This window comes from Aureobasidium melanogenum (assembly GCF_000721775.1).
Source record: "Aureobasidium melanogenum CBS 110374 unplaced genomic scaffold scaffold_37, whole genome shotgun sequence".
Classification (NCBI taxonomy): domain Eukaryota; kingdom Fungi; phylum Ascomycota; class Dothideomycetes; order Dothideales; family Saccotheciaceae; genus Aureobasidium; species Aureobasidium melanogenum.
In genome coordinates this window covers 45,504-70,737 of record NW_024470089.1, presented here as the reverse complement: position 1 = coordinate 70,737, position 25,234 = coordinate 45,504, and the positions used below count along the sequence as shown (strand labels likewise).

Sequence of the window (25,234 nt, the reverse complement as noted above, 5' to 3'; positions counted from 1 at the left end):
CGTTGATGTATGGAGAAAAATGGTTGCTCGGAAGTGGGCTTGGCGGGTGTCTGCGGAAGGAGCGTCCAACTTGTTCTAAGTTAGCAACACTTCATCCATCTCTACAACAGCACTTGATCGTGCCTTTCGCTTCCGCGTCACGATAGGACCGACACTGGATACTACCAGATCAAAAGAAAGGACTAAACTCGACTCGAGCTATATCGACATTCTCACCAACATTGATTCAACATGGATAAACACACTGAAACTGTGAAACATATATCAGCTGGTCTAAAGGATTTATACTCACGGAAAGAGCAATTCCGAATCTTCCATGGCTCTACCAATTCGACGAGAAAGTATTTAGTTGATCGGAACAGAATGATCGACACTAGCTCACTAAATCATGTCCTCTCTGTGGACAAGGCGACGAAAACCGCATTGGTAGAGCCCAATGTGCCAATGGACAAACTGGTTGAAGCAACATTACCCTTTGATTTAGTACCACCCGTCGTCATGGAATTCAAAGGTATCACTGCTGGAGGAGGATTCAGCGGTACTGGAGGCGAGAGTTCAAGCTTCAAGCATGGCTCATTCGATTGCACTGTCAACTGGATTGAAATTGTGCTGGCCGATGGAGAAATTGTTAAAGCTTCTCCTGAGTTAAAGGCGGACCTTTTTTATGGTGCGACCAGCTCGCTGGGCACGCTGGGTGTAACGACCTTGATGGAGATCCAACTCGTTGATGCAGCAAGATATGTCGAAACCACATATACTCCATGCAAATCATTGGAAGAGACTTTGAAGAAGGTAGAGACTGCTAGCAAAGATGCTGCAAATGACTATGTGGATGGGTTTCTTGTTTCTCTGCACAGAGGTATAGTGGTCACTGGCCGCCTAGCTTCTTCCATATCCAGTGAAACACGCATACAAAGATTTCAAGGTCCTCGTGATCCTTGGTTCTACATGCATGCGGATAGAACAACCCAAAAGGCTGGCGGTCCAATTACGGAGGCTGTGCCTCTGGCTGACTACCTCTTCCGCTACGATCGCGGTGCTTTCTGGATGGGCAAATATGCCTTTAGTTACTTCATGGTTCCTTTCAACCGTGTAACTCGATGGGCTTTAGACGATTACATGCAAACAAGCACAATGTATCATGCTTTGCATGCTAGTGGACACATGCAGCAGTACATCATTCAGGATCTGGCCATCCCTGCTGCCAGCGTCAAGGACTTTATCATTGCAGTCGACCAGACATTCGGGTTCTATCCTCTTTGGCTGTGTCCAATGAAGCCATGGACACAACAATCCTCTTTCCATCCGCAAGCCATTGAGACTGATCTTCTCGTCAACGTTGGTGTCTGGGGTCCGAATGGAGCAAACAATCCGTCAGAAGTGGTTCAGCGAAACCGGCAGCTCGAGAGTCTCGTTCGACAGCACGGTGGTAGGAAATGGCTATATGCGCAAGCGTTCTACTCAGAGTCAGAGTTCTGGGACATTTATGATGAAAAGTCGTATCGAGAGTTGAGGAGCAAGTACAAGGCCGAACATTTGCCCAGTGCTTTCGACAAGGCTTGCATAAACAGTACAGGTGAAAGTCCACAGGCTTGGGCAGATTGGGTCAGTCAGAAAGTTTGGTCTATCTGGCCAATTTCTGGCGTGTATGGTGTTCTGCAAACGTTGGTCAGCAAGGAATATCTACTTAAAAAGTGATGGTGATCTTTTGATTACCAAGGTTTGAGAATGGAAACCATGTTCTTATCATTTCCTGGTCTACCTCTGACTCGACAGTCAACAACGAAAATAGACAAAGGCCTATTTGAATTGATACAGAAGCTTGCGAACAATCAACTATAAACGTAGAAAGGTCATGAGACCAATTTCTGTTCAGCCTATCTCCAGCCTTCTGTGTTGTCAAGATCGACGTCATAGGGCCAGCCGTTTTGGTGGCAGGAATCCAAGGCAACACCTTTGTGGCTTCTTGCCCCTCCTCGCTCACAAACTTCATAAAGCTCTCTTAATTCTCTGACCTAGACATTCAATCCACCTCCAACAAACCTCAAGACCTCGAGATATCAATCACACAATCAACCATGCCTCTCGTAGTTCCAGGAATGCAGTCCAGCGGCGGCGACGACAAGACCTCCAAGTGGATGGACCAGCTCATGGGCAAGAAGCTCGGCGATAGCAACGATAACATGGTATGTGTCGACCCTCGTGCCTATTAGACTCAAGAAACCTTTTCTGACGCAGTAGTACAGACATTCGCAAAGAAGGACCTTCCCCAGCAACACCGCGTCATCAAGGGAGACTCGATGATGACCATGGACCACAACCCCGATCGGTAAGAGCATAAGAAACGGATGCAAGAGCATCAGGAAGAAACTGACAAAGGTATAGCCTCAACATCCACGTCGGCGATGACGGTACCGTGCACAAGGTCACTCACGGTTAAGCTATCCCGAAGCTTGCTCGACGACCAAGAACCCAATCATGAAGATCACGAAGCAATAATGGCACACGACGAACGGGCATGGGGTACATGAATCAGGAAGCAGACAATGACAATGAACAATGAAATATCAACATATTCCCAACAATCCGTTCGGTGTCTTGCAGTATTGATGTGTTCACGTCGTTAGTGTCGTGTCACTGCAGAAGGCCGAGTGCACAAACGAGGTATGCTCCTTCGCTGTTGGGGGCCGATCTAAGCAGGTATATGCGTGATAGCAACAGAGACGGTGATAATGCTCTGCGGTCCTGCACACCGCCATGTGTAACCGTCTAGGCTTCAGAGATGTCGGTATATCTGCATGCAGGGTCTCGCTCATGCGCGTATTTCTTCGCATCGCCCTGCAGTGATTCCGTCAGCCCTCTTGCCGTTTAGCTTTTGAGGCTCAGCAAAACATCACGCCGTGGTGTCTTGCAAGAACAGAAGCATCTCAACAAAGGCGTTGTCGGCAAGAAAAGCGGCTGTCACGACGGCCGCTATGCAAGTGACACCCGATCGCTCTGGGGGTGTTTTCGGCGGAGGATGGAGAAGCCCCACACCCTCTCTCTTCGCTGAATTGGCGGTCAGTCGGCTCTAGCGATTCACGACAAGTTGATTGCATTTTGCCCCTCCTCATGCAGCGGGGCGAGCGGCAGCTATGGCGCATGTTTTGTACGAACGAATATCTCCGGCTAGATGTGACTGATCAAGGTAGGTACAAGTGTGGCATTGTAGACGCTCCAGTGGTGTCTCTCCCTTTTCTAATAACTTGACCAAGTCGACGGCAAGGGGAACTCGAACAGAACCCTTGCTGCCTCTTCGAGCCGGCGTACTGCATATCAAGAGGGGAAAAACAAAGGCCTTGGAAGCTGTGCATCACATCTTGATATAGTCTTGTGACTGCTGCTCGATCCGTAGCGAATCACCAGCTTCCCTGCTCGACTTGGTGTCTTTTGATTGCACCTTCCCAGCCGCCGCAATTATTTCCCTGCTTGCAGGTGCGAGGTAACTCAATACGGTCCTTCTACACTTCAGGACAGTCAGAATTTGGGTCTGGAAAACAGCAATCGCCTCTGCTCTTAGTTGAATCTTTTTTTACAGAACAAGGAGGATCTGATGCAGTAGATCGCAACGAAATGGCGGTTCCTGTCGCGCTCGCGTTGTCGGCGCGTCTTCTCGATTCGAAGCTTCCACCAACCAGCGAGTCGATGCGACGACCGCTGCAGAAATGCGTTGGCAATGCATATCACGACCATCACGATGAAACGTTTACGAAGATTCTCAAACTTCCAACTCTGCCATCCTCCATTCTCGAGGAAGCGCTCCCTAATTACAACGAATGCATAAATGATTGCCCACCAGACTACACAAATAGCGATGCACTTGCGATACTGAACCTCGATCCACCTGCTTATGCGCCATCGCCCTCTGCTCCGAGATGTTGCTCTCAAGAACGCAAAGAAAAGTCACGCTGCTCGACTGAACCGAAGGTCGACTTTGGATACCGCGAGAACTTGCGCGAGCACAAGAAGAAGAAAAAGGGCGCTGCAGCAAAGAACAAGTGGGACAGCGACAACGAAGAAGAAAAGAAGCCCGAAGGCGACAACAATGGTGACCAGCCAGGCGATGCTGGTGGCAGTGGAGGAGCAGACGGTGCTGGTGGAGAGGGAGGAGGAGGCAATGATGATGATGACTGGGATGATGGCAAGAAGAAGGGCAAAAAGGACAAGAAGAAAAGCGGTTTCAGCTGGGATGCTCTAGAGGATGAGGACAACAAAGATGAGGAAGAGAAGACGAACGATCCACCGCTTGTCGAGGAAGCTCCCGCAGAAGAAGATGATTGGGCAGGCTTCACGACTGCATCCAGCAAGAAGAAGAAAAAGAAGGGCAAGAACGCCGATCCTGAGCCTCCACCCGACGATTTTAAGCCCGACGATGGTCCACCAAAGGTTGATGTCGACTTTGGTAATAGCAACACGTTCAGCTTCGGCAGTAATGGAGCTTGGGGAACCAAACCGACAGAGGATGATGGGTGGGCTACCTTTGGCGGCAGCAAGAAGGACAAGAAAAAGAAAACGAATGCCTTCAATTTTGGTTTCGGGGATGCGGATGATGGAGCAATGCCTGGAGAATCCGCGCCTCCGCCAGCAGAGGAAGAGGCAAAGGCAGACGACAACCCCTGGGCTGCATTTGGTTCGGGGAAGAAGAAGAACAAAGGTGGTGCTGTTGAAGAACATCCACTGCCGTCTCCTGAACCCGAGCCGGAGGCCGTTGTCGTTCAGAGCCCAGATGAGCCTGCTGACGACTTCTCTTGGGCTATGAGCTCCAAAGACAAAAAGAAGGCGAAAAAAGCCGCCAAAGCCGCCGCGCTTGCTGCCCCTGAGCCTGAACCAGAACCTATCGCTGTTGTCGAAGAGCCACCTCCCGAACCTGAAGCCGCTCCCGCAGAGCCTGAACCAGCTCCAGTGGATGACTTTACCTGGGGTATGAGTGCAAAGGACAAAAAGAAGGCAAAAAAAGCTGCGAAGAAGGCAGGAAATGCTTTTGAGTCTATCGCTGAACCCGAACCACCAACTCCTGCTGCTGAGCCTGAACCCGAGCCACCCGTTGTTGCAGTTGTTGAAGAACCTGCTCCATCAGCTGCTGAACCCGAAGCCGTGGATGACTTCTCTTGGGCAATGAGCTCAAAGGACAAAAAGAAGGCAAAGAAGGCAGCCAAGAAGAGCGCTTTCGACTGGTCGGAACCCGACCCTCCTGCTGCGCCGGATCCGCCTCCCGTTGAACAAGCACCACCCAATCCTGACGAGTCCACCGCCCTTGCTATTCCAGAGCCTCCGCAAGACGACTGGTTTGGCTGGGGCACTGCGGGCAAGAAGAAGGGCAAGAAAGGCGCTGAGGAGATTCCACCAGAGGTTCCCCCACCTCCACCTGCTGCTCCCAAGCCTGCTGTTGAGGAGAGCAGTAGTTCATGGTCATTTGGTTGGGGTTCATCTTCAAAAAAGGACAAGAAGAAGAGCAAGTCTCCTGAACCCGAGCCAATTACTGTACCCGAGCCCGTGCTTGAGGATCCGGTTGTCATGGTCCCCGAATCTATCGACGAGCCTAAAGCAGAAGAAGATGACTGGGCAGGCTGGGCTACTGGCAAGAAGTCAAAGAAGAAGGGGAGTAAGAACGCGCCTGTAGAGATTGTGGAACATGTATACGATGTTCCTGTCCAGCAACCCGATCCTGCACCTGCCGAAGAAGATGCATGGGCTGGGTGGAGTGTCGGTAAGAAGGAGAAGAAGAAAGGTAAGAAGGCTGGTGAGATTCCTCCACCCTCCTTGCCTGCAATCGAACCACCACCTGTTGAAGTGGTCGAGCCGGAAGTAGAAGTACCTGTGCCTCCACCCGAAGCAGAAGCTCCTGTCGAACAACCCCTTGCGGATGATCCTTGGGCTTCATTTTCGACCAAGAAGAGTAAGAAAGACAAGAAAAAGAAGGGCTCAAGCACTGAAGAAATGGAGCCGGTGGTTGAAGTACCGCCTCCGCCCTCTGAGCCCGAACCCCAACAAATTGTCGACTTACAAGAGCCTGAAACCGAGCCAGAACCTATTGCTGTACTTGAGTCTCCACCTGCTGAGCCTGTCAAAGAGGTCAAGAAGAAAGAAGTCAAGACCTCCTCCGGCTGGGGTAGCAGTCTGTGGGGCAGTTCAAGCAAGTCCAAGTCTTCGTCCAAGGACAAAGAGAAGGAGAAAGAGAAAGAGAGAGCAAAGAAGGAGAAGGAGGAGAAGGAACGTCAAGAACGGGAAGCAGAAGAACAGCGCAAAGCGGACGAGGAAGCAGCATTCGCAGCAGCTCTCGCCGATGAGCCAGTTGACCTACTCCCCAAGCCTGCACCTGTGGCTGAGCAATCTGCTACTACAGGTTACTGGGGTACGTTTTTGAAGCCGACCGCCGTGAGCAAGACCGTCGAGGAACCTATTGTACCTAAAGGCAAGGTCGATACTGGTGCCAAGGAGTCCGTCAAGGACAGAATCAAGCGATTGCAAGGTGAGACTACCAAAGATCAAGTGGTTGTTGTACCACCTGCCCCTCCTGCACCCGAGCCGCTCCCAGAAACCGACGTTGTCGTGGTGCCCGAACCAGAGGTCATCATTGTGCCTGAACCACCCGTGGTCGAAGAGGCATTAGCCAAGAAATCGCCAAAGGACAAAAAGAAGAAGAAAGGTAGGGAGAAAGAGCCATCGCCTCCACCTCCACCAGCTACTATTGAGATCCCGCCACCTGTTGCTGAAGTACCTCCTTCCCTGAGTCCTATTCCGGGCGGCTTCCCTGAGGATGACGTCGAAAGCGATGTGTTGGCCGATGTACCTGCTGTGCCACCACCCATCGTCGCTAATACCTCGGCCGATGCACCTGTCGAGCCACCTCCTCTTGATGCAGTAAAACCGTCTGAAGTGATGCCCAAGCCCTCTTCCGACAAGAAGCCGGTCAAAGACAAAGGGATATCTGCCAGAAAGGAAGCTAAGAGAATTACGAAATCCTCGCGCCCGGCTGTTGTTGATCTTTCAGCGCCGAGTACACCTGCTGCCGAGAGCAAGTCTGTCAAGAAAGAACGACCAAAGGTTGTCCGCGACCCGACGGGAAGTTCACATTGGGGTCTGTGGGGAACAACATCCAAGGCTGAGGCGAAGAAGGAACGCAGGCCGAGCAAAGACACGACAACTCCCACCATCAAGCGATCTGCTGCTCCTGCACTGACGCGGTCAAAATCAGCACGAAAACCTAACGAACGCGATTTTTTGGACAAGGCCGACAAGACTTCCAGTGACGATAAACAATCAAGAAAGGGTACAAAGGATCCTGCGACTCCAGCTAAAGGTATGGGTTTTGGTCTGTTTGGCCCTACACCTACGAGATCACGTTCGATGCGACAATCAAGTTCTACGCCTCGATCCACTCAGGTCAGAGACTCACGCCGTTCACTTGATGTGTCCTCGCCGCCTGGCGACATCGCGAGCAAAGCAGCAAAGTTGATGGGACTCGGTCCTCGACCAACACTCAGTCGCAGCCAGTCTACACGCGAGAAGCGCAAGTTACGCACTATCCCGGATCCCTACGCCATTGATCCCGACAACACACCCGACGATGCTACTCACTCTGCATCCGTCGACAGGTCTAGCAGTCATCGCACCAAGAGATCTAGCCGAAGTGATCACAAACACGACAAGCGCGATTCGGCTATGATGTCCGGCGGCTTGGGTCCTGCCGTCGATGATGGAGGAGATCCAGTGACAGCACCAGAAGACACTCCGTTTGTGACTCCTTCCCGCCCTACGCTCAGACGCGCAGCAACCACTAGCGCTAGGAAGCCAGCAGGCGGTCTTTTCAGCAACATCATCGACTCGCTCAAACCAAAACCTATAGAGGATTTTTCACGCCGTCACCGAGATAGTCAGGTATATGACAGCGAAGGTGGTTCTGCACGTCATCGCAGACATCGCACACCACACTCTTCACACCGCGACGAGGATGATGACTCCAAACGCCATCTCCGTCGCGAGCACAGACGTGTCCGTCGTTCTGAAGACGTTCCGTCTACTCCACTAGATGACCACACTCCCACGCCTCCAATAGACAACACGGAATCTGAAGACCGCGAACGCAGGCGTGCAGAGCGCAGAGCCAAGCGTGCGGCACTGGAAGCGGCAGAAGAAGAATTACGTGCACGAGAGAAAGCTTCGAGAAACAGAGAGCATGAAGTGGCCGAACGCGATAGACAAGATCTGGAAGACCAACGGAGACGTCAACGACGAGCAGAACGCCATGCTTCACGCCGCTCTAGTGCTATTGATGTGGATCGCAAACCGCACCTGCATCGCTCGTCTACAGCGCCTGTACAATCCTACTTCGATGCGCGCGCACCTCATCGCGATGCCAATGGTCGAGACCCTCGTAGTCCTCCCAAAGACAAAACCTCCTCATGGGTTCACAGTGTAACTTCTTCGCCACCGCTGCCTCCACCGCTCCAACCTACAATACTGGATGTGCCTCCCATTGATTCAGCTGCCGATGATGCTGACCTACACGATGATGAAAGCACAGCTCGTGAGCTTCGCCGTCGCCATCGTAGAGACCGCGAATCACGAGGCATCGAAACAGAGGAGGATCGTAGGAGACGCAAACGCAAGGAGCTGCGTCGACGTGAAGAGGAGCTTGCCTCCCGTGATCGCGACAGTGAGGCCAGGAGGGACAGGGTAAGCAACAAAGCCTACAACAGCCTTGGATATGATGGCTTCGAGACGCAGAGGACATGGGACGGAAGAGTTGTTGGCGGTGAAACAAGAGGAGGAGTCAAGGAAGAGATTGCTAGACGAACTCAGGGATGGTTCAAGAAAGTCGCTGGGTTGTGAAGGTGATAAGGACATGCTTGTAGGAGAGAACAGAACGACAGATACATGATTGATGATTTCAACGAGTTGGATGATATGAGGAGAGATCAACTGCAGAAACGAATAGCATAGACACAAGAAGCGTGACAGAATGCATGAGCATTGTGCATAAAATTAATAAGATTGCACAAGAAGTTGTGCATATATGAGCGGCTGCTCCACATCTCCCCAATTAGGCAGGTTGAAGAGATACCCAAAGAAGCAAGTACAACCTGCACTCACGGCGATATCGAGTATAAGTAGCTCCAGCGACCTCTACCATGTCTCTCTTTTCTCTGTTTTGTGTCTCTCCTCTATCGGCCACATCATGCGTACTGCAGCGGCAGCCTCGCTGCTCCTCGCAGCTACAACTCCATTGATCTCAGCACATGGCGACCACCATCACCACGCCCAACGAGACTTTACCCCTGCTGAACTCAAGGAACTTCAGGACAAATGGGGTACTGACTTTGGTTTTGGTGGCATCAGCACCTTCGCGCATCTGCCTCATCACAGATGCTTGACGAATCCGCAAACACCATTTGACATCGGCATTATCGGAGCGCCCTTCGATACTGCAGTTTCTTATAGACCTGGCGCTCGCTTTGGACCTCGTGCTATTCGCGCGGCCTCGGCGAGACAGACTGCTTTGCGTGGATACAACCCGAGGGCAAGTCTGAATCCATACACCTCTTGGGCTAATGTGGTGGATTGTGGTGACATTCCTATCACACCTTTTGACAATGGATTGGCATTGCGTCAGATGAGTGAAGGCTATAACGAGCTTGCCACCAGAGAAGCTGTTCCTGCAAATGCGGAGTCGGCAGCGACTTACCTGCAGACCGCAAAGATTGTCACTCTGGGTGGCGATCACAGTATTGCTCTTCCAGCATTGAGAGCTCTCAACAAGAAGTACGGCAAGCCTGTTGCTGTAGTGCACTTTGATGCCCATCTGGATACCTGGCACCCATCTAAGTACCCTTCATACTGGCTCGACCTCGATGACCCGACCACCCAGTCCTTCTTCACCCATGGAAACATGTTCTGGATGGCTGCAACAGAAGGCTTGATTGCAAACGGGTCTTCCATCCATGCTGGTCTCCGCACTAGACTATCAGACGAGGACGACTACACAAACGACACAGAGCAAGGGTTTGTCCGCATCTCATCAGACGACATTGACGATATCGGTACAAAGGGAGTCATCTCGAAGATTCTGTCTACAGTCCCCGCAGATTATCCTGTTTATCTCTCCATTGATATCGATGTCATTGACCCTGGTCTTGCTCCTGGTACTGGCACTCCTGAGCCCGGCGGTTGGACTACAAGAGAGTTGATTCGTATTCTCAGAGGCATTGAGGGGCTCAATGTTGTTGGCGCTGATGTTGTGGAAGTTTCTCCGGCATATGACTCTCAGGCTGAGACTACTGCTCTCGCAGCAGCTCAGGTTGTCTATGAGGTCGTCACTTCCATGGTTAGAAGAGGTTTGATGGAGTTGGCAAGAACGAAGCAGGAGGTTGTCAAGGATGAGCTGTAATCTAGAGTTTGGCATCTTAAAATACTTACTTGGAAAAAAGTCAATGCTTTGGATTCTGTATCAGACAAAAAATATAAGGATAAATTGGCGATCTGGTCGATTACGCGAATCGGTTCGCGTTAACCGGAACTATCTGCGAGATTATATATGTGATAGGTGAAAACTGAACAGTAGCAAGAAATCACATTATAGGTATATCAAGACAGTGAGAACTGACCTGTGTCACGGAGATCTCTATCTTTGTCCAGAGACGTCTTCCTGATCTCATCTCAACAGATAGTTCAGTCTTTCGTAAAGACGATGTGTGGGCCATCTGAGGAACAGGGTCGCCCTTTTCACGACCAAAATCTCCGACGTCATCTATCAACCACGCGCATCGCCATTCTAAACACCTCGACAACCTTTTCACAAAACTCTTGCGCTCTCGCGTCTTCTACCTGCGTCACAGCATACATCCCTCATACAGTTATCCATCATGCCTGAGGTATATATATCTCTTCTTATAGTAACATCCCAACCAAAAGCTAACGCGTCTCACAAGATCGGTGAAGTAGCGCGTATAGTGCACTTTCTGCGCAAACACTGCGCCAACAAAGTCATCTCAGCCGTCCAAGTCCAAGATGACAACATCGTCTACGGCAAAGTCGGAACTTCAGCAACAGCCTTTCAAAAAGCAATGACCGGCAAGAAAATCCTTGATGCAAAGCAGCAGGGCAAGTACTTCTGGCTGGAGATGGAAGGCAAAGTACATCCTGTGATGCATCTGGGCATGACTGGCTGGATCAAGTTCAAAAATGATGATACAAGTCACTATTATCGCAAACCGGAGGATGAAAACAAGCCTCAAGAATGGCCACCGAGGTTCTGGAAGTTTATCCTGCAACTAGAGAATGACAGTAATGAGATTGCGTTTGTCGACCCAAGAAGATTGGCTCGCATCAGGCTTGTGGAAGCTGAAGCACAGGAGTTGCGCAACACTACACCGCTGAAGGAAAACGGACCTGATCCTGTGATTGACAAGGATATCTTGACGGAAGCTTGGCTGGAGGAGAAGCTGAAGAGCAAGAAAGTTCCTGTCAAAGCATTGATGCTTGATCAAGCCAACATCTCGGGTATAGGCAACTGGGTTGCTGATGAGATTTTGTATCAGGCAAGGATTCACCCTGAACAATACAGCTACACCTTCTCCTCTGCCCAGATTGCAGCACTGCACAAAGCAATGATGGACGTTTGTAGTACTGCAGTGGGAGTGTTGGCAGACAGCAGTCAGTTCCCGGAGACTTGGTTGATGAAGTATCGCTGGGACAAGGGCAAAAAGGACAAGAATGTCTTGCCCAATGGCGACAAGATTGTGCATCTGAAGGTCGGAGGCAGGACTTCAGCGATTGTACCGAGGTTGCAGAAGAAAACCGGCAAAGTGGCTGGCGATGTGGACTCTGCGGATGGGGTGTCAGAGGACGTAGCAGACTCGCAAGAAGAAACGACCCCGAAGAAGGCAAAGGCGACAAAGGCCAGGGTGAAGAAAGCAGAGACCGTCAGCACAGACGAGACTATGAACAGAGACTCAAAGCCAAAGCGTACGAGAACGACGAAGCGCAAAGCAGAGCCTGAGGATGAGGAGTCAGACATGGCCGTCGAGGCGGAAGAAGAGGTCAAGCCTACAAAGAAGAGACAGACCAAAGCGAATGGCAGCAAAGCCACGAAGCCAAAGACCGAGAAGAAGGAAGTCAAAACTGAGGAAACTGTTGCTGAGGGAGGCACAAGAAGAAGGTCAGGCCGGCTGTCAGGAAAGGGCGTTTAAAGCCATGTCGTCAAACGTCGTAATATGCGATAGAATAGAGGAAAGAACCATCGAAAGAATTAAGATCAACAACAACTATTATTTTGTCACCCAAACCCAATGCTCTGGCATATCTCTGCCTGGTTTCGCCGAAACTCATTATTCTTCCATGACCTCAATCATCCAATCTAATCCTTCTTTAGCCTCCTTGATGATTCCATAGCACCATGCTAAGACAAAACAATGCATCAAGCCCTCCCAATGCAACCATCTACCCGCAACGCCCTGTTCCTTGCAAAGCTCCGCAAAACACCTTGCTGGTGGTGCCAGCACATCCGCACCCGCGCTAATACCGTAAATCGCAACTCCCCTCTCCCTGAACATACTGACATCCGCCAGAACTGGCGAGATCCAAGGCGCTTCTGCATCAGCCCCACGACTCCAATTTTCAGCCGTGCCATTCGTGAACTTAATGCCCAGAAGCGGATCCTTCTTGTCCGCTGCAACCAAATCTTTCTCATATGGTGACGAGGCCACAGGCTGTTTCCTCAAATCCACTGCAGGAGAAACCAAGACCAGCTTTCGTGGCACGGGTGCTGAGGGCGTTGATGATAAAATTTTGACCATCAACCCCAGTACTAGGTTGCCTCCGGCTGAATCGCCAGCAAAGATGACCTCTGTCGTTTCCTTCTCCGTTTCAGTGATTGGAGAAAGGTGAGGGTATAGTTTTTCCAGCATTGGCAGTGAGTCTTTCGCTGGCGAGTTCGGCGCCAAAGGGTATGACACAATCGTCACAATTGAATTAGGTATCCGATGGCAGAGCTCTGCACAAAGCTTCCAGTGCTCGGGGCTTGGTGGCATCTGCCAACCTCCGCCTGCGAAATAGACGATGTTCCTCTTCTTCGCCATGCTACCTTCTTTCGTCGATGATGGGACCTTGGGTTTCATGTCGTAGAGCCATATTCCTTCTACTTGTCGTTCGATCACATTGCATCGTTTCTTTGCTGTCTTGTGGACGTCGAGGTATGGTGATCCTGCAGGAAATTCCTTCTTTGGTTTGATCAGGGAGGGGCGAAAGGGTTTGATTAGTGTTTGGAGTAGAGAGATCGGCGTTGACTTGTCGGATCTAGTTGAGATTTCCATTGTATTGGTATGTTGTGGTATCGTTGCCATGTCGTCGTTGTTATGTTTGTGGTGGAGTTAACAATGTGTCTAGGTTCAGGAAGAGGTTTTGGCGAGGGAAAATATGTTATTCACGTAGTAATCCAGATGACGTTCTTGCTATAGAACAGGGGAACGGTGGAAAGAGAAGGGGAAGAAACATAGACATTTTCATGCTGTCGCCGTTCCCTTGTTGTTTTTGATGACGTATTGACTCGCTTTTTTGGTTTCAGTCACTGTCGTGCATGAAGCACCTAAACCAGGAGCCTCATCTCGGGACATCAACATCGAACCAACTCTCAAGGACTTTAGATGCCGATTGACTGTTACTATGTCAAACACACTGGGTTGAATGTCAGAAAATGGTATAGACTGACTGTAGTGAGGATGATGTCATACTTGTGTTGCTGATGGGACAACCCTGCCCAGCTATTGGTGAGCCTCACCGTCGATGTGATAACTGCCTTGTAAAAAATTCGAAGTAGATCGAGCTGGGACTAGTAGAGATTCCAGTGTAAGGACGCGAAAATTTTTGGGTTGCTCGTACAGATTGGTTGTGATCAGACACAGATTTGACCGAGCTTTGGTTGAGAAATCCTGAAATTGACACAGTTCTCGACCGTTCGTAGTGCATATGCAATGGTTCGCAATGAGGCGAATCTGAAGCTTGTATTCATGTCGAGAAGCAAAGAGCATTCAGCCATTCAAAGCAAGACACGCATCCACAGCAGACCCTACCCGCCCTTCCTTCATCCTCACGACATCGCTAATAACCTCACGGTCCAAGTCTGGGAACATGCCTTGTAATGTTCTGTCATCGCGTTAGCAGAATAATCTTGGGGCTGATGGTAGTGCATTGAACTCACTCAACAACGACCTGATGTTCCTGCGCTTGTATTCTCTGGGCCTCTGCCAGATCAGTGCTTGCCTGTCTCGCAGCAGAGTCCTGGGAGCTACGACCGCGACTAGACTCGAAGCTCCTTGCTCGATCCATTTCTCTTCGCTCGGGACTCCGTAGTTTACGAGTATCTTCGGCACTCTTGCGGTGTTGCGGTAGTGCTGGCAAGCCAGAGGACAATCTAGGCGTAGATATAGGTTGAGGCGTGGCGAGTTGTCGGGGAGATGAAGACGAAGGTTGGCTCTCGTCGCTGAACATGCGGCCTATGGTGGACAGCGGCTTCTGAATCGTGCGAAGGAGGCCTGTGACTGCCGCATTCTCATCTTCAGGCTCACCAGAAGAGTCTTTCGAGCGCACGCTGCCTCCTCTATGTAATGGCGTTCGCTCGCCTTCAGTGCTATTTCTCGTGGTTACTTCCGGCCTGCTCAGACTGCTCTTCTCATTCAGTTGAGGATGCGTGGAATGCGACGAGCTGGCAGCGGCCTTGTCGTGCGTCGAGGCTTCGTACTCGTCTGCTTTGTGACCTTCAGCGATTTGACTCACAGCGGCCTCGACGTTCTTCTCGAACTCCTCATCGGTGATAGTCAGATTGGTACGGTCGAGGTTCTCAATAAATGTCACGACACCCATCAAGGAGGATATGTAGTATCCAGCCTCACCTCCGAGCTTGTCCTGGTTTCTGAAGCGTAAAATGTATTGCACATTGCTGACGAGATGGTCGGGATTGGCGCGGAGGACGGTATAGATGAGAAGCGGCACGAACGCATCGGCGGACTGATCGCTCTTGTTGTTCTTGAGGTAGCCAAAGATGACTTTACAAGTGTTGAGAATGCAGATGACCTTATCGCGTGGGGCACGATATGAACCGATCTTGAGCAACTCTTGCTGGGCAAGGACAAGGAAGCGACGGCCTTTGTCGGTGATGGGGGCAATGTCAAGATGTTCCTCTCGGATCCAGCCGTAGATTCTTATCTTTTGTGCGATGACCGCGTCTCTCTCTACATCTTCTTGATGTTGGCCTCTTCTCCCTGGACCGTGTGGTGAATGTGTTTGATGGCGGAAGCGTCTCTTCGTGGGAGAACTGACCTCCTGGGCGGGAATGGCAGGCGAAAAGGTCTGCGAGTAGAGTCTGTTCATGACCAGCTTCTCCATGCCCTCCCTAGCATTGTCGAATTCAGCATCGCTCACAGTCCTCCACACCTCGCATTGTGCCATCTTCTTTGCAATGAATTCGAGAAAGTCGGAGATGATCTTGACCTGCTCGTGTACGGCCCACTGCTTCTTGCCGAACTCGTTAAGGAAGGATCTAAGGAAGCGGGCGACAGGATCGGCTGTGCGATGGCGGAGTTGTTCTAGGAAGCGGTGAAAGTCGAAAGGAAGAGCGGGCTCGGCATCGGGAGAGGGCGGTGGTGGTTGGAAGATGGACGAGGCAGGACGTGGAGAATCTGTTCTATCGGGCTGTTGGATGCTGACGCCAGAGATGGAGCCAGGACGAGCAGCGTCAGGGCTGAAAATGTAGCTGTCGCGAGATTGAGTACGCTGCAATTTTGGAGAGGTCATTGTGCTTGGCGAGGGCGAGGGATCTAGACTCGAGGTGCGCATGGGCAGCTGTGACATGTCGAGACGAGGCGACATGATCTTTTGCAAGGCTGGGTCTGCGACTTCGTCGTCCATCTCGTCCATGATGTTGGCAAGCTCATCGTCTTGGGCATACTGATGGCGCAGGAACTTGTCATCTTTTGGAGGTGGTGGAGGAGGTGTCGGTGACCGCACTCTTTCCTTCTCTTTCTCCTTTGCAGCCTGTGGTTGTGTTGGCTCTGGTTGCTTTTCGTTCAGGCTTAGGTTTTGTGTCTTCTCTGCCAAGTCGTTGTTTGTTGTTGTCGAAGACGTCGTCGGCTGTTGTGTGGTGGGATGTGCATTTTCTGTAGGGATACCGAGGTCGATCAAGACATTTTGCTCCTTCTCGGGTTCCATGTCGTAGTCTTCTCAATTCACGAGTTGCATTCCAGTGCTGACGGAGGCCCAACTTCTCAAAAGCCCGCAGCTTACCAAGACAACAAACACTGCTATGTTCAAGCCTAGTTGAGCTCGGCGAATACAATCTGCGTGCAGAAGGCGCGAAAGGGGCCAGGAAAGAAGAAGAGTATTAGATATTAGGTATGTTCCTTGCAGATTCAAAAGCCCAAGTCCTTGAGCTCTTCGTAGCCGATGGCGAGGGACCCTGGGCTCTTGCTCCTGCCACATGGGCCTCGTGCAGCATGACGCTTGGCTTGGCACCTTCCTCCTGCCAATCTTCCACCCACCATCCTTCGATTTGTCTTGACTCCTTTCGTTGCGCACCATGTGTGGCATCTTCTGTTCTGTCAGTGCTACTGAACACGTAGCGCCCGAGGACAGACATCGCGAACTTTTGGAGAGAAGAGGCCCTGACTCTTTGAGAGAGCTGGCACAGAAGTCAGAAAATGTTTATCTAACCTGTTTCAGCACTGTCCTCGCTCTTAGAGGTGACCACACTGTTGTCCAGCCTGTCCAGCATACAGACTACCCTCATGCTTTTCTCTGTTGGAATGGTGAAGCCTGGAAGCATGATGCTTCCCCCATCTCAGGCAATGATTCAGAAGTCGTCTTTGCAAATATTTCAAGTCTTCTCAAAGCCGAAGACTCTGACGCTCCTGATTCCGCAAGCAAAGTCGTGCAGCATGCTATGAATTTGATCACTGGCCCCTATGCTTTTGTCTACTACGACCCTCTGTCAGACACTCTATTCTTTGGTAGGGATCCTCTTGGACGCCGCTCATTGATGCATCACGTCGATGACAATGGTAATTTCATTCTTTCTACCATCTCTGGTTCACAAGATCAAGGTTGGGAGGAAGTAGAAGCTGATGGTATCTACTCGCTCAATCTCAAGTCCTTCTATGCATCCATCCAGAAAAAAGAGCGGTGCATACCAACACGCCTTCCCTACGCCTCCTCCCCAAACACTGTCATTTCTACACCCTCACCACCTGAGTCGCCTGTAACTCCGCTCAATACCTCATCTCCTGCTGTTGCGAAGGTCGAGGCCTTGCTGCGTGACTCTCTGCGTCTACGCATATCAAACATTCCTGCCTACTCCCTGCCATCACATCCTTCAGCGAGTCTTGCTGTTCTCTTTTCCGGTGGTCTAGATTGCACTCTCCTGGCACGACTCTCACACGAGATACTCGATCCAGCACAACCAATCGACCTCCTCAATGTCGCCTTTGAGAATCCTCGAGTACACCGCCGACCAGCAGGCGCGGATTCCGACGACTCCTGGTCACCTTACGAACTATGCCCGGATCGCATTACCGGACGCGCTTCTTTCGCTGAGCTCCAAGCGATCTGCCCGGACCGTGTTTGGAACTTCGTTGCCATTGACATCCCGTACCAGGAATTCCTCGCTCATAGACCAGAGGTTGTCAGCTTGATCTATCCTCATAACACTGAGATGGATCTGAGCATCGCTTCTGCTCTCTATTTCGCTTCGCGAGGTCAAGGGCTAGTAAACTCTGAATCTGGAGAATCGACCAGTTACACGTCTACAGCAAGAGTACTGCTCTCTGGGTTAGGTGCCGATGAGATGTTTGGCGGCTACACTCGACATGATACTGCATTTCGGCGCCAGGGTTTCTCTGGTCTCAAAGATGAACTCGATCTCGATGTTGATAGGCTGGGTAAACGCAATCTTGGTCGTGATGATCGCGTACTGTCCAACTGGGCAAGGGAGACAAGATTCCCATTCCTTGATGAAGATCTTGTGAGATGGGCAGTGAATGCTCCTGTCTGGGAGAGGTGTGGATTTGGCGAGAACAAAGAAAACTTGAATAGCAAGACTGGTTCTCTAGAACCTGCGAAGAAAGTACTACGATGCCTTGCCTGGAAACTTGGCATGACAAAGGTCGCCGCGGAGAAGAAACGAGCAGTAAGCAAACTTGTCACCTTCTGTAGCAACCAATGCTGACGACAATCATAGATCCAGTTTGGCGCCCGCACAGCCAAGATGGAAGTGGGCCGCTCGAAGGGAACGCAGGCCATCACTTGAGGGTCGATTACCTCACTTTCCCTTCTTGGTCTCATTAAGCTCAGGGTTGTAGTACTCAGGATAGGATCCTTTGTACCCCAATAGACCTCCACCGATCCAGCGGCCAACGACGACTCCCAAGCCATAAGACAGATAATGCATCAACCATGTAGGACCTACATCCCAAGCCAAGCTCACCTCAGCCGAGTCCAGAAATAAGAGGAGCTGCGGGAGACTTGGAGAAACGTTTTGGCGAGTGCAATCTTCGAGATAAGAATACAGGTTCCGGAAGAAACGCTCGCTAACACCAAGATCGGTGGCTGTGATTTCTGATGACAGAGGAGAAGTTTCTGCGGATATCTCAATGACACAAGGACCTTTGTGTGAGGGGTCTGGGGTGAAAGTGTGAGGGGCACCGGGCGTTATAGAGATGCGCGGGTTGGGATCCGTAGCAGATATCTTGGTCTCCTTGCCATTGAGTGTGAAGATGAAGGTTCTGCGGAAAGTCAGTTCACAGCCATATGCATAACAGTCCACAGGCCGAGGCAACGGACCCTTGTGTCACTGTGAAGAACTCTTTCTGATGCCAGTGCCAATGCAGGGGCGGGCGTAGGATATCGCGTTGAGTCTTTGTGATTTTGGAAGAATCTGGATATGTCTGGATCTCCAAGACACTGTTTCCAGAGCGAGGAGTTTGCCATTTGGTCGTTCTCGCCCCGTCACAACTGATTAGCGAGTCAGACTCTGCTGTTTTGGTGCGGACAAAGGACATGTCTGGATTTGATGCCAGTCAGAATATTATTTGCGACTTCGAAAGAGTGCTGAGAGATGTCGACGATGAAAAGCGGTCTTTTGAAGCTATGACCATCAAGCACATGTCTGAGGGGAGCCGTTTGGAGCATGAGCATGACGTGCGGCCCAGGCGTTTGTTTGTAGACGCTCCTTTCGCTGCGCGCTTTTGAAGACAGATTTGCGAGACTGATTAGACACTGAACTTGCTTCCGTAGAGTCAGGAATCACTATGAACTCAGATCAACAAGACCACATCGCTCAATTCAGTGGAATCACAGGAGCATCGCCAGAGATCGTGAGTCTGGAATGAACTCTACCCCACATCCGTCACCAGTTCTTCTATCCACCTTCGATACCTTTCTGTTCTTTCAGTCATCATCCATCTAACAAATACCGAGCTAGGCACAAACAGCGCTCACTGCAGCCAACTGGGATATCGAACAAGCCGTCACTCTCTACTTCGCCTCTCAAGACGCTCCTGCCGAAGACAGCGACGACTCTCTACAAGAATCCGCCGCTCCATCCCTGCCTTCAGCGACCACTGCTGCAAACCAATCCTCTTCATCAACCAACCGCACTCCACCCTCAAACCGTTCCAACATGGTGCGCACCTTTCGTGATCTTCAGAACGATGAAGACCGTGGCGACGATGACCACAGCGACCAAGATCCTCAGCAGGACTTTTTCGCTGGAGGCGAGAAGTCCGGTCTAGCTGTCCAGGACCCCAACAGACGCCCTCAAGATCACTTCAACAACATCATGAACCAAGCCAGACAGTGCGCTCTACCAACCTTGAGACTTTGTCATTCAAGCTAATCCCGTGCCCAGGAACCGCGATCGTCCCTCTGACGACGATGAAGACCAAGCACCCGCCCAGCCCAGCGCCTTCCAGGGCCGCGCTCAAACTCTTGGAGGCGACGATGCTCCTTCACGTGTCATTGAAGACCCCAATGCTTCTGTCGCGCCTAGGGGATCCTCACTACCTCGTGTGAGCCGCACTCTCCATCTCTGGCAGGATGGTTTCAGCATCGACGACGGCGAGTTGCACCGCTTTGACGACCCTCAGAATGCTCCTGTCCTCGCCCTCATCAACCAAGGCCGCGCCCCACTTGCTCTGCTTGGTGTTCAGCCAGGCCAGGAGGTCGATCTTCAACTCGATCCGCACAAGGACGAGAAGTACGTTCAGCCCAAGAAAAAGTACAAGCCCTTCAGTGGCTCTGGCCAGCGTCTCGGATCTCCTACTCCTGGTCCATCTGGCTCCACAACTGCACCTGCCGCAGCAGCTTCATCCGCCACAACTTCAGCACCTGCATCGTCAGCACCAAAGGTCGAAGTTGACGAGGCACAGCCTGCCGTGCAGCTTCAGATCCGTCTTGGTGACGGTACACGTCTAGTATCACGCTTCAACATCACCCATACAGTCGGCGACATCTACAACTTCGTCACGGCCAGCAGTACCGCCAGCCAGAGCAGAGCTTTCACCCTCATGACCACCTTCCCCAACAAGAACCTCGAAGACAGGAGCGCCAAGCTCGAGGACCTGCCCGAACTCAAGCGCGGCGGTGTTGTCGTTCAAAAGTGGAATTAGCCATATCCATAAAATTGGGCCAGTTCATTCAATCAGGGCATTGATGGAAGCCTACGACCAAAATTCAAACATTCGATCTGCGGATCAAGGGATAGACTTGCAACCTCGACATAGGTCAAATGACAAAAATCATCATTAAAAATGTTCTTCCAATTTTCTTGCTCTAGTTTATAGTGTAGCCACCATCAGCGACCAAGGCAGCGCCCTGAACAAAGGAAGACTTGGGCGAGCAGAGGAACAGAATGCAATCAGCTATCTCTTCCGGCGTGCCTGCTCTGTTCATGGGAGCAATGGAGATGGCTTTCCTGACCTCGTCGTTGATAAGTGGTGTTTCAATGACACCAGGGCATACGCAGTTAACCCTGATATTGTGTGCCGAGTAGTCCAAAGCGTCCGATTTGGTCAGACCAATAATAGCAGCTTTTGCCGAACAGTATGCCGCTATAAATCATGATCAGTGTTCATCCTCAGAGATGCTTTGGCGAGTAGACAAGGAAGTGGAGTATAGCAAACTTACGTGCTTGAGGTCTGGCCACAATACCCAACTGTGAAGCCACATTAACGATAACACCTCTATTCCCCTGCCTTCCATTTTGACTTTCCAGCGGTTCTTGATTCACCATAATCTTCAACTCTTCCCTCGAACACAACCAACTTCCTCTGTAATCTACATTTACTATGTGATCAAACTCCTCCAAAGTCATTTCGTGGGATTTCTTTGCAGCGCCCAAGACGCCTGCACAATTTACCGCATAGTCGACTCTGTGAAAATTTTCTAGGGTTTTCCGGAAGAGATCGCGGACGGATGAGGGAGAGGATATGTCTGTAACCACTGCGAGAAACTCTACAGAAGGAAAGGATTGGGATAGGGAAGAGTGGGTTTGGTTCAAAGAGGATTCAGAGATGTCGGCGAGGACGATGCGGGTGCAGCCTTCTTGGGCAAATGCTGTCGCTGTTGCTTTGCCGATGCCTGGGTGATGTGTTTGTTGGTATAACGGAGCTGATACATTATGGTGGGGTAGGAGAGCTTACCGGAGGAGGCACCGGTGATCAAGGCGACACCGGGAAAGGTGGTAGAAGACATGACTGAGGCTTCAGAACAAGAAGATCGCTTTATTCAGGATATTCAGAGATTGGGACGAGTTCTTAATTCAATGGTAAGGTGTCTCTCTACACTTAGGTCATTTGCTTATCGATAGAATTTGGGGTCAAATAGGTGGGGAAGAAGTGTCATGACCCCAAGAAGATGGAGGGGAATAGACGAACTGTTGGAGTTTGATCTATAATTAAAAATGGTTTCATGCATGTCGTCGAGGACACTCTGTTGCACGAAGGTTCGATGAAACAGATGGACAAGTCAAAATTGATTGGCAAAGGTTGCACAGCCTCGAGAGTCGAAAGGGGAAAAGTTGATAGGCATGATGAGCATATTCTGAAACGGCAGCGGCAAGCAACCCGGTCGTCTATCAAACGCGAAACAGCGACAGGTGACGAAGGCTAGGAGCGAGAGAAGGGGGAGGATAGATTATCGCAAGAAAGATAACAAAAGTTGTCATGTTATCATGCAGTCTGTCGTGTGTGTATACTAGGTCAATAGGGGAGAGATGGGTGGGGACTTGGCAAGCGGGCTTGAAACGTTGATGAGCAAGCAAGCGGCATACGAAAGAATTCAGGAGGAAGGTTGAAAAAGAATGGTAAACGGCAGGCGCGACAAGGGGGCGGCCAACCTGTCGGTACATTTTGCGACATGGTTTAACAGTCGTACATCTTCTTGTTCTTGTCTTGACGAATTTGCAAAACTCTCTCATCGCGTGTAACCTTGATATTCGGCAGCTCGTCCGCGACTGAGCATCCCTTAATTATCCCAACTACAGCCAGGCAGAGCAGGCCCCTCTGTTCGCATTCCACAGCAGACCAGACATGCTGCTCTCACCCTTTGGCTCGCCGCGGCGGTTGGCTCTTCTGACCGTACTCGTTTTCCTGGCTCTTGTCGTGATCGTGCGAAACTCGACATATTCCGAATACCTCCCCAAATACGACCTTCCAGCATTTGGCAAAATCCAAGCAGACACATCGACCGGCAGCAACAGTTTCAAAGAAGACTCGTCACAGAGCGGGCTCTGGCAAGAGTACAAGCCCGATCAGGACAAGGTCCAACCAGCGCCGCCCCCACCACCAAAGGAGGAAGAGTACGAGGAGAAGATTGAAGTCACAAGCATTGCTACCTCGGTCTCGCATTCGACATCCAAATCTTCGTCGACATCCGCCAGCACCTCTGGTTCAAAGACGGCTTCTTCTGCCAAGATCACACCTTTCGTCCATGCATCGTACAAGGAGCTGCAAGCAAAAATCCAAGAGTTCATTCAGTGGGATCGTCCGAACAAGGGTGACCATTGGCCTGGCTACGGCGACTATGTTGATAAGGACTATGACCCGAACCGCTGGGAGGGTCTTCCTATGTATGTAGCTCAAGCTGGTCTTTGATTTCACCTTAACTAACGTGCTTGCGACAGGAACGTCGATTACTACAGATCCAACGGCATCAAGCAGCTCCAGAACATGGGCGTGAACGCTACCGTATATAACCCCTACCCCGACTACAACTCATCCCAATACAAGAAGAGATGGGCAGGCGAGTACGCTTCCTGCAAGGGCCCTCGCGGTCAGACACTCGACAAGAGCCCGGAAGATTTGGTCAAGGCCTGGACACAACTCCCACAAAACTTTCCCAACATCAGTGTCGGAACTGATTTGGGCATCGACCTTCATTCATGCTTTGACCGCGAGTCGCGCTACGCTCCTTACGACAGCTCCTCCGCGAATGCGCCCAACTGGGAGACGGTCAAATGGGGCCAGCTTCAAAACGAGTGTTTGGACAAGAACAAGGAGAGATATGGCGAACACCAGCGCAAGCCTATGCAACTCAGACCCAGCAGGACTATGCCCAAGGACGATGATTCTGCGAAGGCCGAGTCCACAGCTGGTCCTAAGCCTCATCACCGCACTGCTATTCTGATCCGCACCTGGGAAGGATACACATACACTGAGAACGACCTCCAAGCCATTCGCTCCCTGGTCACCGAAACCTCTCTTCTCAGCGGTGGAGAGTACCAAGTCTACCTCTTTGTCAATGTCAAGCAACGTGATGCTGACATCTATGATAACGAAGAGACCTACAACAGTATCCTGCATCAAGTGGTCCCTGCTGAACTTCGCGATATCTCAGTCCTCTGGACCGAGAAGGTATGCGAAGAGTGGTACCCCAAGGTTGGTGACTGGCAGGTGTACTGGATGCAATTCATGCCTCTGCAATGGTTCTCCAAGACTCATCCTGAGTTTGACTATATCTGGAACTGGGAGACGGATGCTAGATACACCGGTAATCCATACCATTTCCTCGAGCAAGTCAGCTATTTTGCTTCAAAGATGCCCAGAAAGCATCTTTGGGAGAGAAACGCTCGTTTCTATCTACCTGAATCTCACGGAGACTATCAATCTTACCTTGCAGATACTGACGGAGCCATTGTTAATGCAACAAAGCAAGGCATCATGACCCCCGTTTGGGGAGCTCAACCCTATGCCGCAACACAAATTCCTCTGGGTCCAACACCACCCGGCAAACAAGAAGACGACGATTTTGCGTGGGGCGTTGATGAACAGGCTGACCTGATCACACTTCAGCCAATTTGGGATCCGAATGAGACACAGTGGTCTTACCGCCACAAAATCTGGAATTTTATTCCCGACGTACGTCCCATCTTTACCGCCGAGAACGGAGCTGCCGAAGGTTTCTATCACGAAGGCTTCGAAAAGATTTCTAGACGCGTCTTCATTAATACTCTGGCCCGCTTCAGCAAGAGGATGCTGCATGCCATGCATGAAGAAAACCGCGAAGGCCGCTCTATGCAAGCAGAGATGTGGCCTGCCACCGTCGCTCTCCAACACGGCCTGAAAGCTGTCTACGCTCCCCACCCAATCTGGTCCTCGCATCACTGGCCCGCGTGGTATGCTGACGCAATCTTCAATGCTGATGGCGGTGTTCCTGCTCGCTGGTCTCAACAGTTTGACTCGGCGTACGCCCACGACCGTGAAGTCAACTTCAAGACCTGGTCTTGGTACTACTCGACCGACTTCCCAAGGACGCTATTCTGGCGCTGGTTGGGCTGGGAAGCCGAGGATGCAGGCCTGGGCAGCTGGGGCGGCAAGCAAGACGAGGAAGAAGGTAAAGAAATCAGAGGAATTGGTATGGTAGGAGGAGAGGGCAAGATGTGTCTGCCTGGTATGCTGTTGCATCCTGTGAAGAAGGTCTCGAGGTCTGCAGGACAAAATTAGAGTATGAACTCAAGCATGAAGGATATGGCGTTCTTGTTCTTTTTTGCTCCGGAGTTGTCCAGATATATATTTCGCGCGTATATACCACATTTTCGTCTCCATATTCAGCTCGGCTTAGTACGCACGACCATTTTGTGGCTGGATCTGGAAGCTGCAAGGCTCATGCAACTTCCCGCAGTTGGGATCCTTCGAGCGAGCAATCAAGCAATGCC

At 51.0% G+C, this 25,234-nt stretch overlaps 12 protein-coding genes across 12 annotated transcripts; 8 read left to right on the top strand and 4 right to left on the bottom strand.

Annotated features, from left to right (window-relative positions):
* Window positions 1-231: 231 nt before the first annotated feature.
* On the top strand, window positions 232-1,698 carry M437DRAFT_60175 (FAD-binding domain-containing protein; the record flags this gene model as incomplete). Its single annotated transcript, XM_041023705.1, has 1 exon — window positions 232-1,698. One exon carries the CDS (start codon window positions 232-234, stop codon window positions 1,696-1,698), a length of 1,467 nt encoding a protein of 488 aa, XP_040875123.1.
* A 380-nt stretch (window positions 1,699-2,078) lies between these two features.
* On the top strand, window positions 2,079-2,440 carry M437DRAFT_79298 (uncharacterized protein; the record flags this gene model as incomplete). Its single annotated transcript, XM_041027149.1, has 3 exons — window positions 2,079-2,186; window positions 2,247-2,329; window positions 2,386-2,440. 3 exons carry the CDS (start codon window positions 2,079-2,081, stop codon window positions 2,438-2,440), a joined length of 246 nt encoding a protein of 81 aa, XP_040875122.1.
* A 535-nt stretch (window positions 2,441-2,975) lies between these two features.
* M437DRAFT_70276 (uncharacterized protein) lies at window positions 2,976-8,871 on the top strand (the record flags this gene model as incomplete). Its single annotated transcript, XM_041025427.1, has 3 exons — window positions 2,976-3,059; window positions 3,118-3,187; window positions 3,395-8,871. The coding sequence occupies 3 exons, from the start codon at window positions 2,976-2,978 to the stop codon at window positions 8,869-8,871; spliced, it is 5,631 nt and encodes a 1,876-aa protein (XP_040875121.1).
* Window positions 8,872-9,217: 346 nt separating this feature from the next.
* On the top strand, window positions 9,218-10,426 carry M437DRAFT_60212 (Arginase/deacetylase; the record flags this gene model as incomplete). The annotated part of the gene is made up of 1 exon (XM_041023712.1): window positions 9,218-10,426. One exon carries the CDS (start codon window positions 9,218-9,220, stop codon window positions 10,424-10,426), a length of 1,209 nt encoding a protein of 402 aa, XP_040875120.1.
* Window positions 10,427-10,901: 475 nt separating this feature from the next.
* On the top strand, window positions 10,902-12,227 carry M437DRAFT_60277 (uncharacterized protein; the record flags this gene model as incomplete). The annotated part of the gene is made up of 1 exon (XM_041023729.1): window positions 10,902-12,227. One exon carries the CDS (start codon window positions 10,902-10,904, stop codon window positions 12,225-12,227), a length of 1,326 nt encoding a protein of 441 aa, XP_040875119.1.
* A 138-nt stretch (window positions 12,228-12,365) lies between these two features.
* M437DRAFT_60252 (alpha/beta-hydrolase) lies at window positions 12,366-13,379 on the bottom strand (the record flags this gene model as incomplete). Its single annotated transcript, XM_041023723.1, has 1 exon — window positions 12,366-13,379. One exon carries the CDS (start codon window positions 13,377-13,379, stop codon window positions 12,366-12,368), a length of 1,014 nt encoding a protein of 337 aa, XP_040875118.1.
* A 690-nt stretch (window positions 13,380-14,069) lies between these two features.
* On the bottom strand, window positions 14,070-15,963 carry M437DRAFT_16978 (uncharacterized protein; the record flags this gene model as incomplete). The annotated part of the gene is made up of 2 exons (XM_041018884.1): window positions 14,070-14,178; window positions 14,234-15,963. Coding segments are annotated over 2 exons (1,839 nt in total), but the record flags the coding sequence as incomplete, so codon positions are not given.
* A 643-nt stretch (window positions 15,964-16,606) lies between these two features.
* M437DRAFT_60234 (uncharacterized protein) lies at window positions 16,607-18,331 on the top strand (the record flags this gene model as incomplete). Its single annotated transcript, XM_041023716.1, has 2 exons — window positions 16,607-18,211; window positions 18,263-18,331. 2 exons carry the CDS (start codon window positions 16,607-16,609, stop codon window positions 18,329-18,331), a joined length of 1,674 nt encoding a protein of 557 aa, XP_040875116.1.
* A 12-nt stretch (window positions 18,332-18,343) lies between these two features.
* M437DRAFT_60210 (uncharacterized protein) lies at window positions 18,344-19,082 on the bottom strand (the record flags this gene model as incomplete). Its single annotated transcript, XM_041023711.1, has 3 exons — window positions 18,344-18,573; window positions 18,619-18,806; window positions 18,865-19,082. The coding sequence occupies 3 exons, from the start codon at window positions 19,080-19,082 to the stop codon at window positions 18,344-18,346; spliced, it is 636 nt and encodes a 211-aa protein (XP_040875115.1).
* Window positions 19,083-19,331: 249 nt separating this feature from the next.
* M437DRAFT_60214 (SEP-domain-containing protein) lies at window positions 19,332-20,690 on the top strand (the record flags this gene model as incomplete). The annotated part of the gene is made up of 3 exons (XM_041023713.1): window positions 19,332-19,397; window positions 19,505-19,878; window positions 19,931-20,690. 3 exons carry the CDS (start codon window positions 19,332-19,334, stop codon window positions 20,688-20,690), a joined length of 1,200 nt encoding a protein of 399 aa, XP_040875114.1.
* A 163-nt stretch (window positions 20,691-20,853) lies between these two features.
* M437DRAFT_60251 (oxidoreductase) lies at window positions 20,854-21,774 on the bottom strand (the record flags this gene model as incomplete). Its single annotated transcript, XM_041023722.1, has 3 exons — window positions 20,854-21,131; window positions 21,208-21,660; window positions 21,723-21,774. The coding sequence occupies 3 exons, from the start codon at window positions 21,772-21,774 to the stop codon at window positions 20,854-20,856; spliced, it is 783 nt and encodes a 260-aa protein (XP_040875113.1).
* Window positions 21,775-23,048: 1,274 nt separating this feature from the next.
* M437DRAFT_9459 (uncharacterized protein) lies at window positions 23,049-25,004 on the top strand (the record flags this gene model as incomplete). The annotated part of the gene is made up of 2 exons (XM_041029088.1): window positions 23,049-23,149; window positions 23,204-25,004. Coding segments are annotated over 2 exons (1,902 nt in total), but the record flags the coding sequence as incomplete, so codon positions are not given.
* Between the last annotated feature and the right edge of the window lie 230 nt (window positions 25,005-25,234).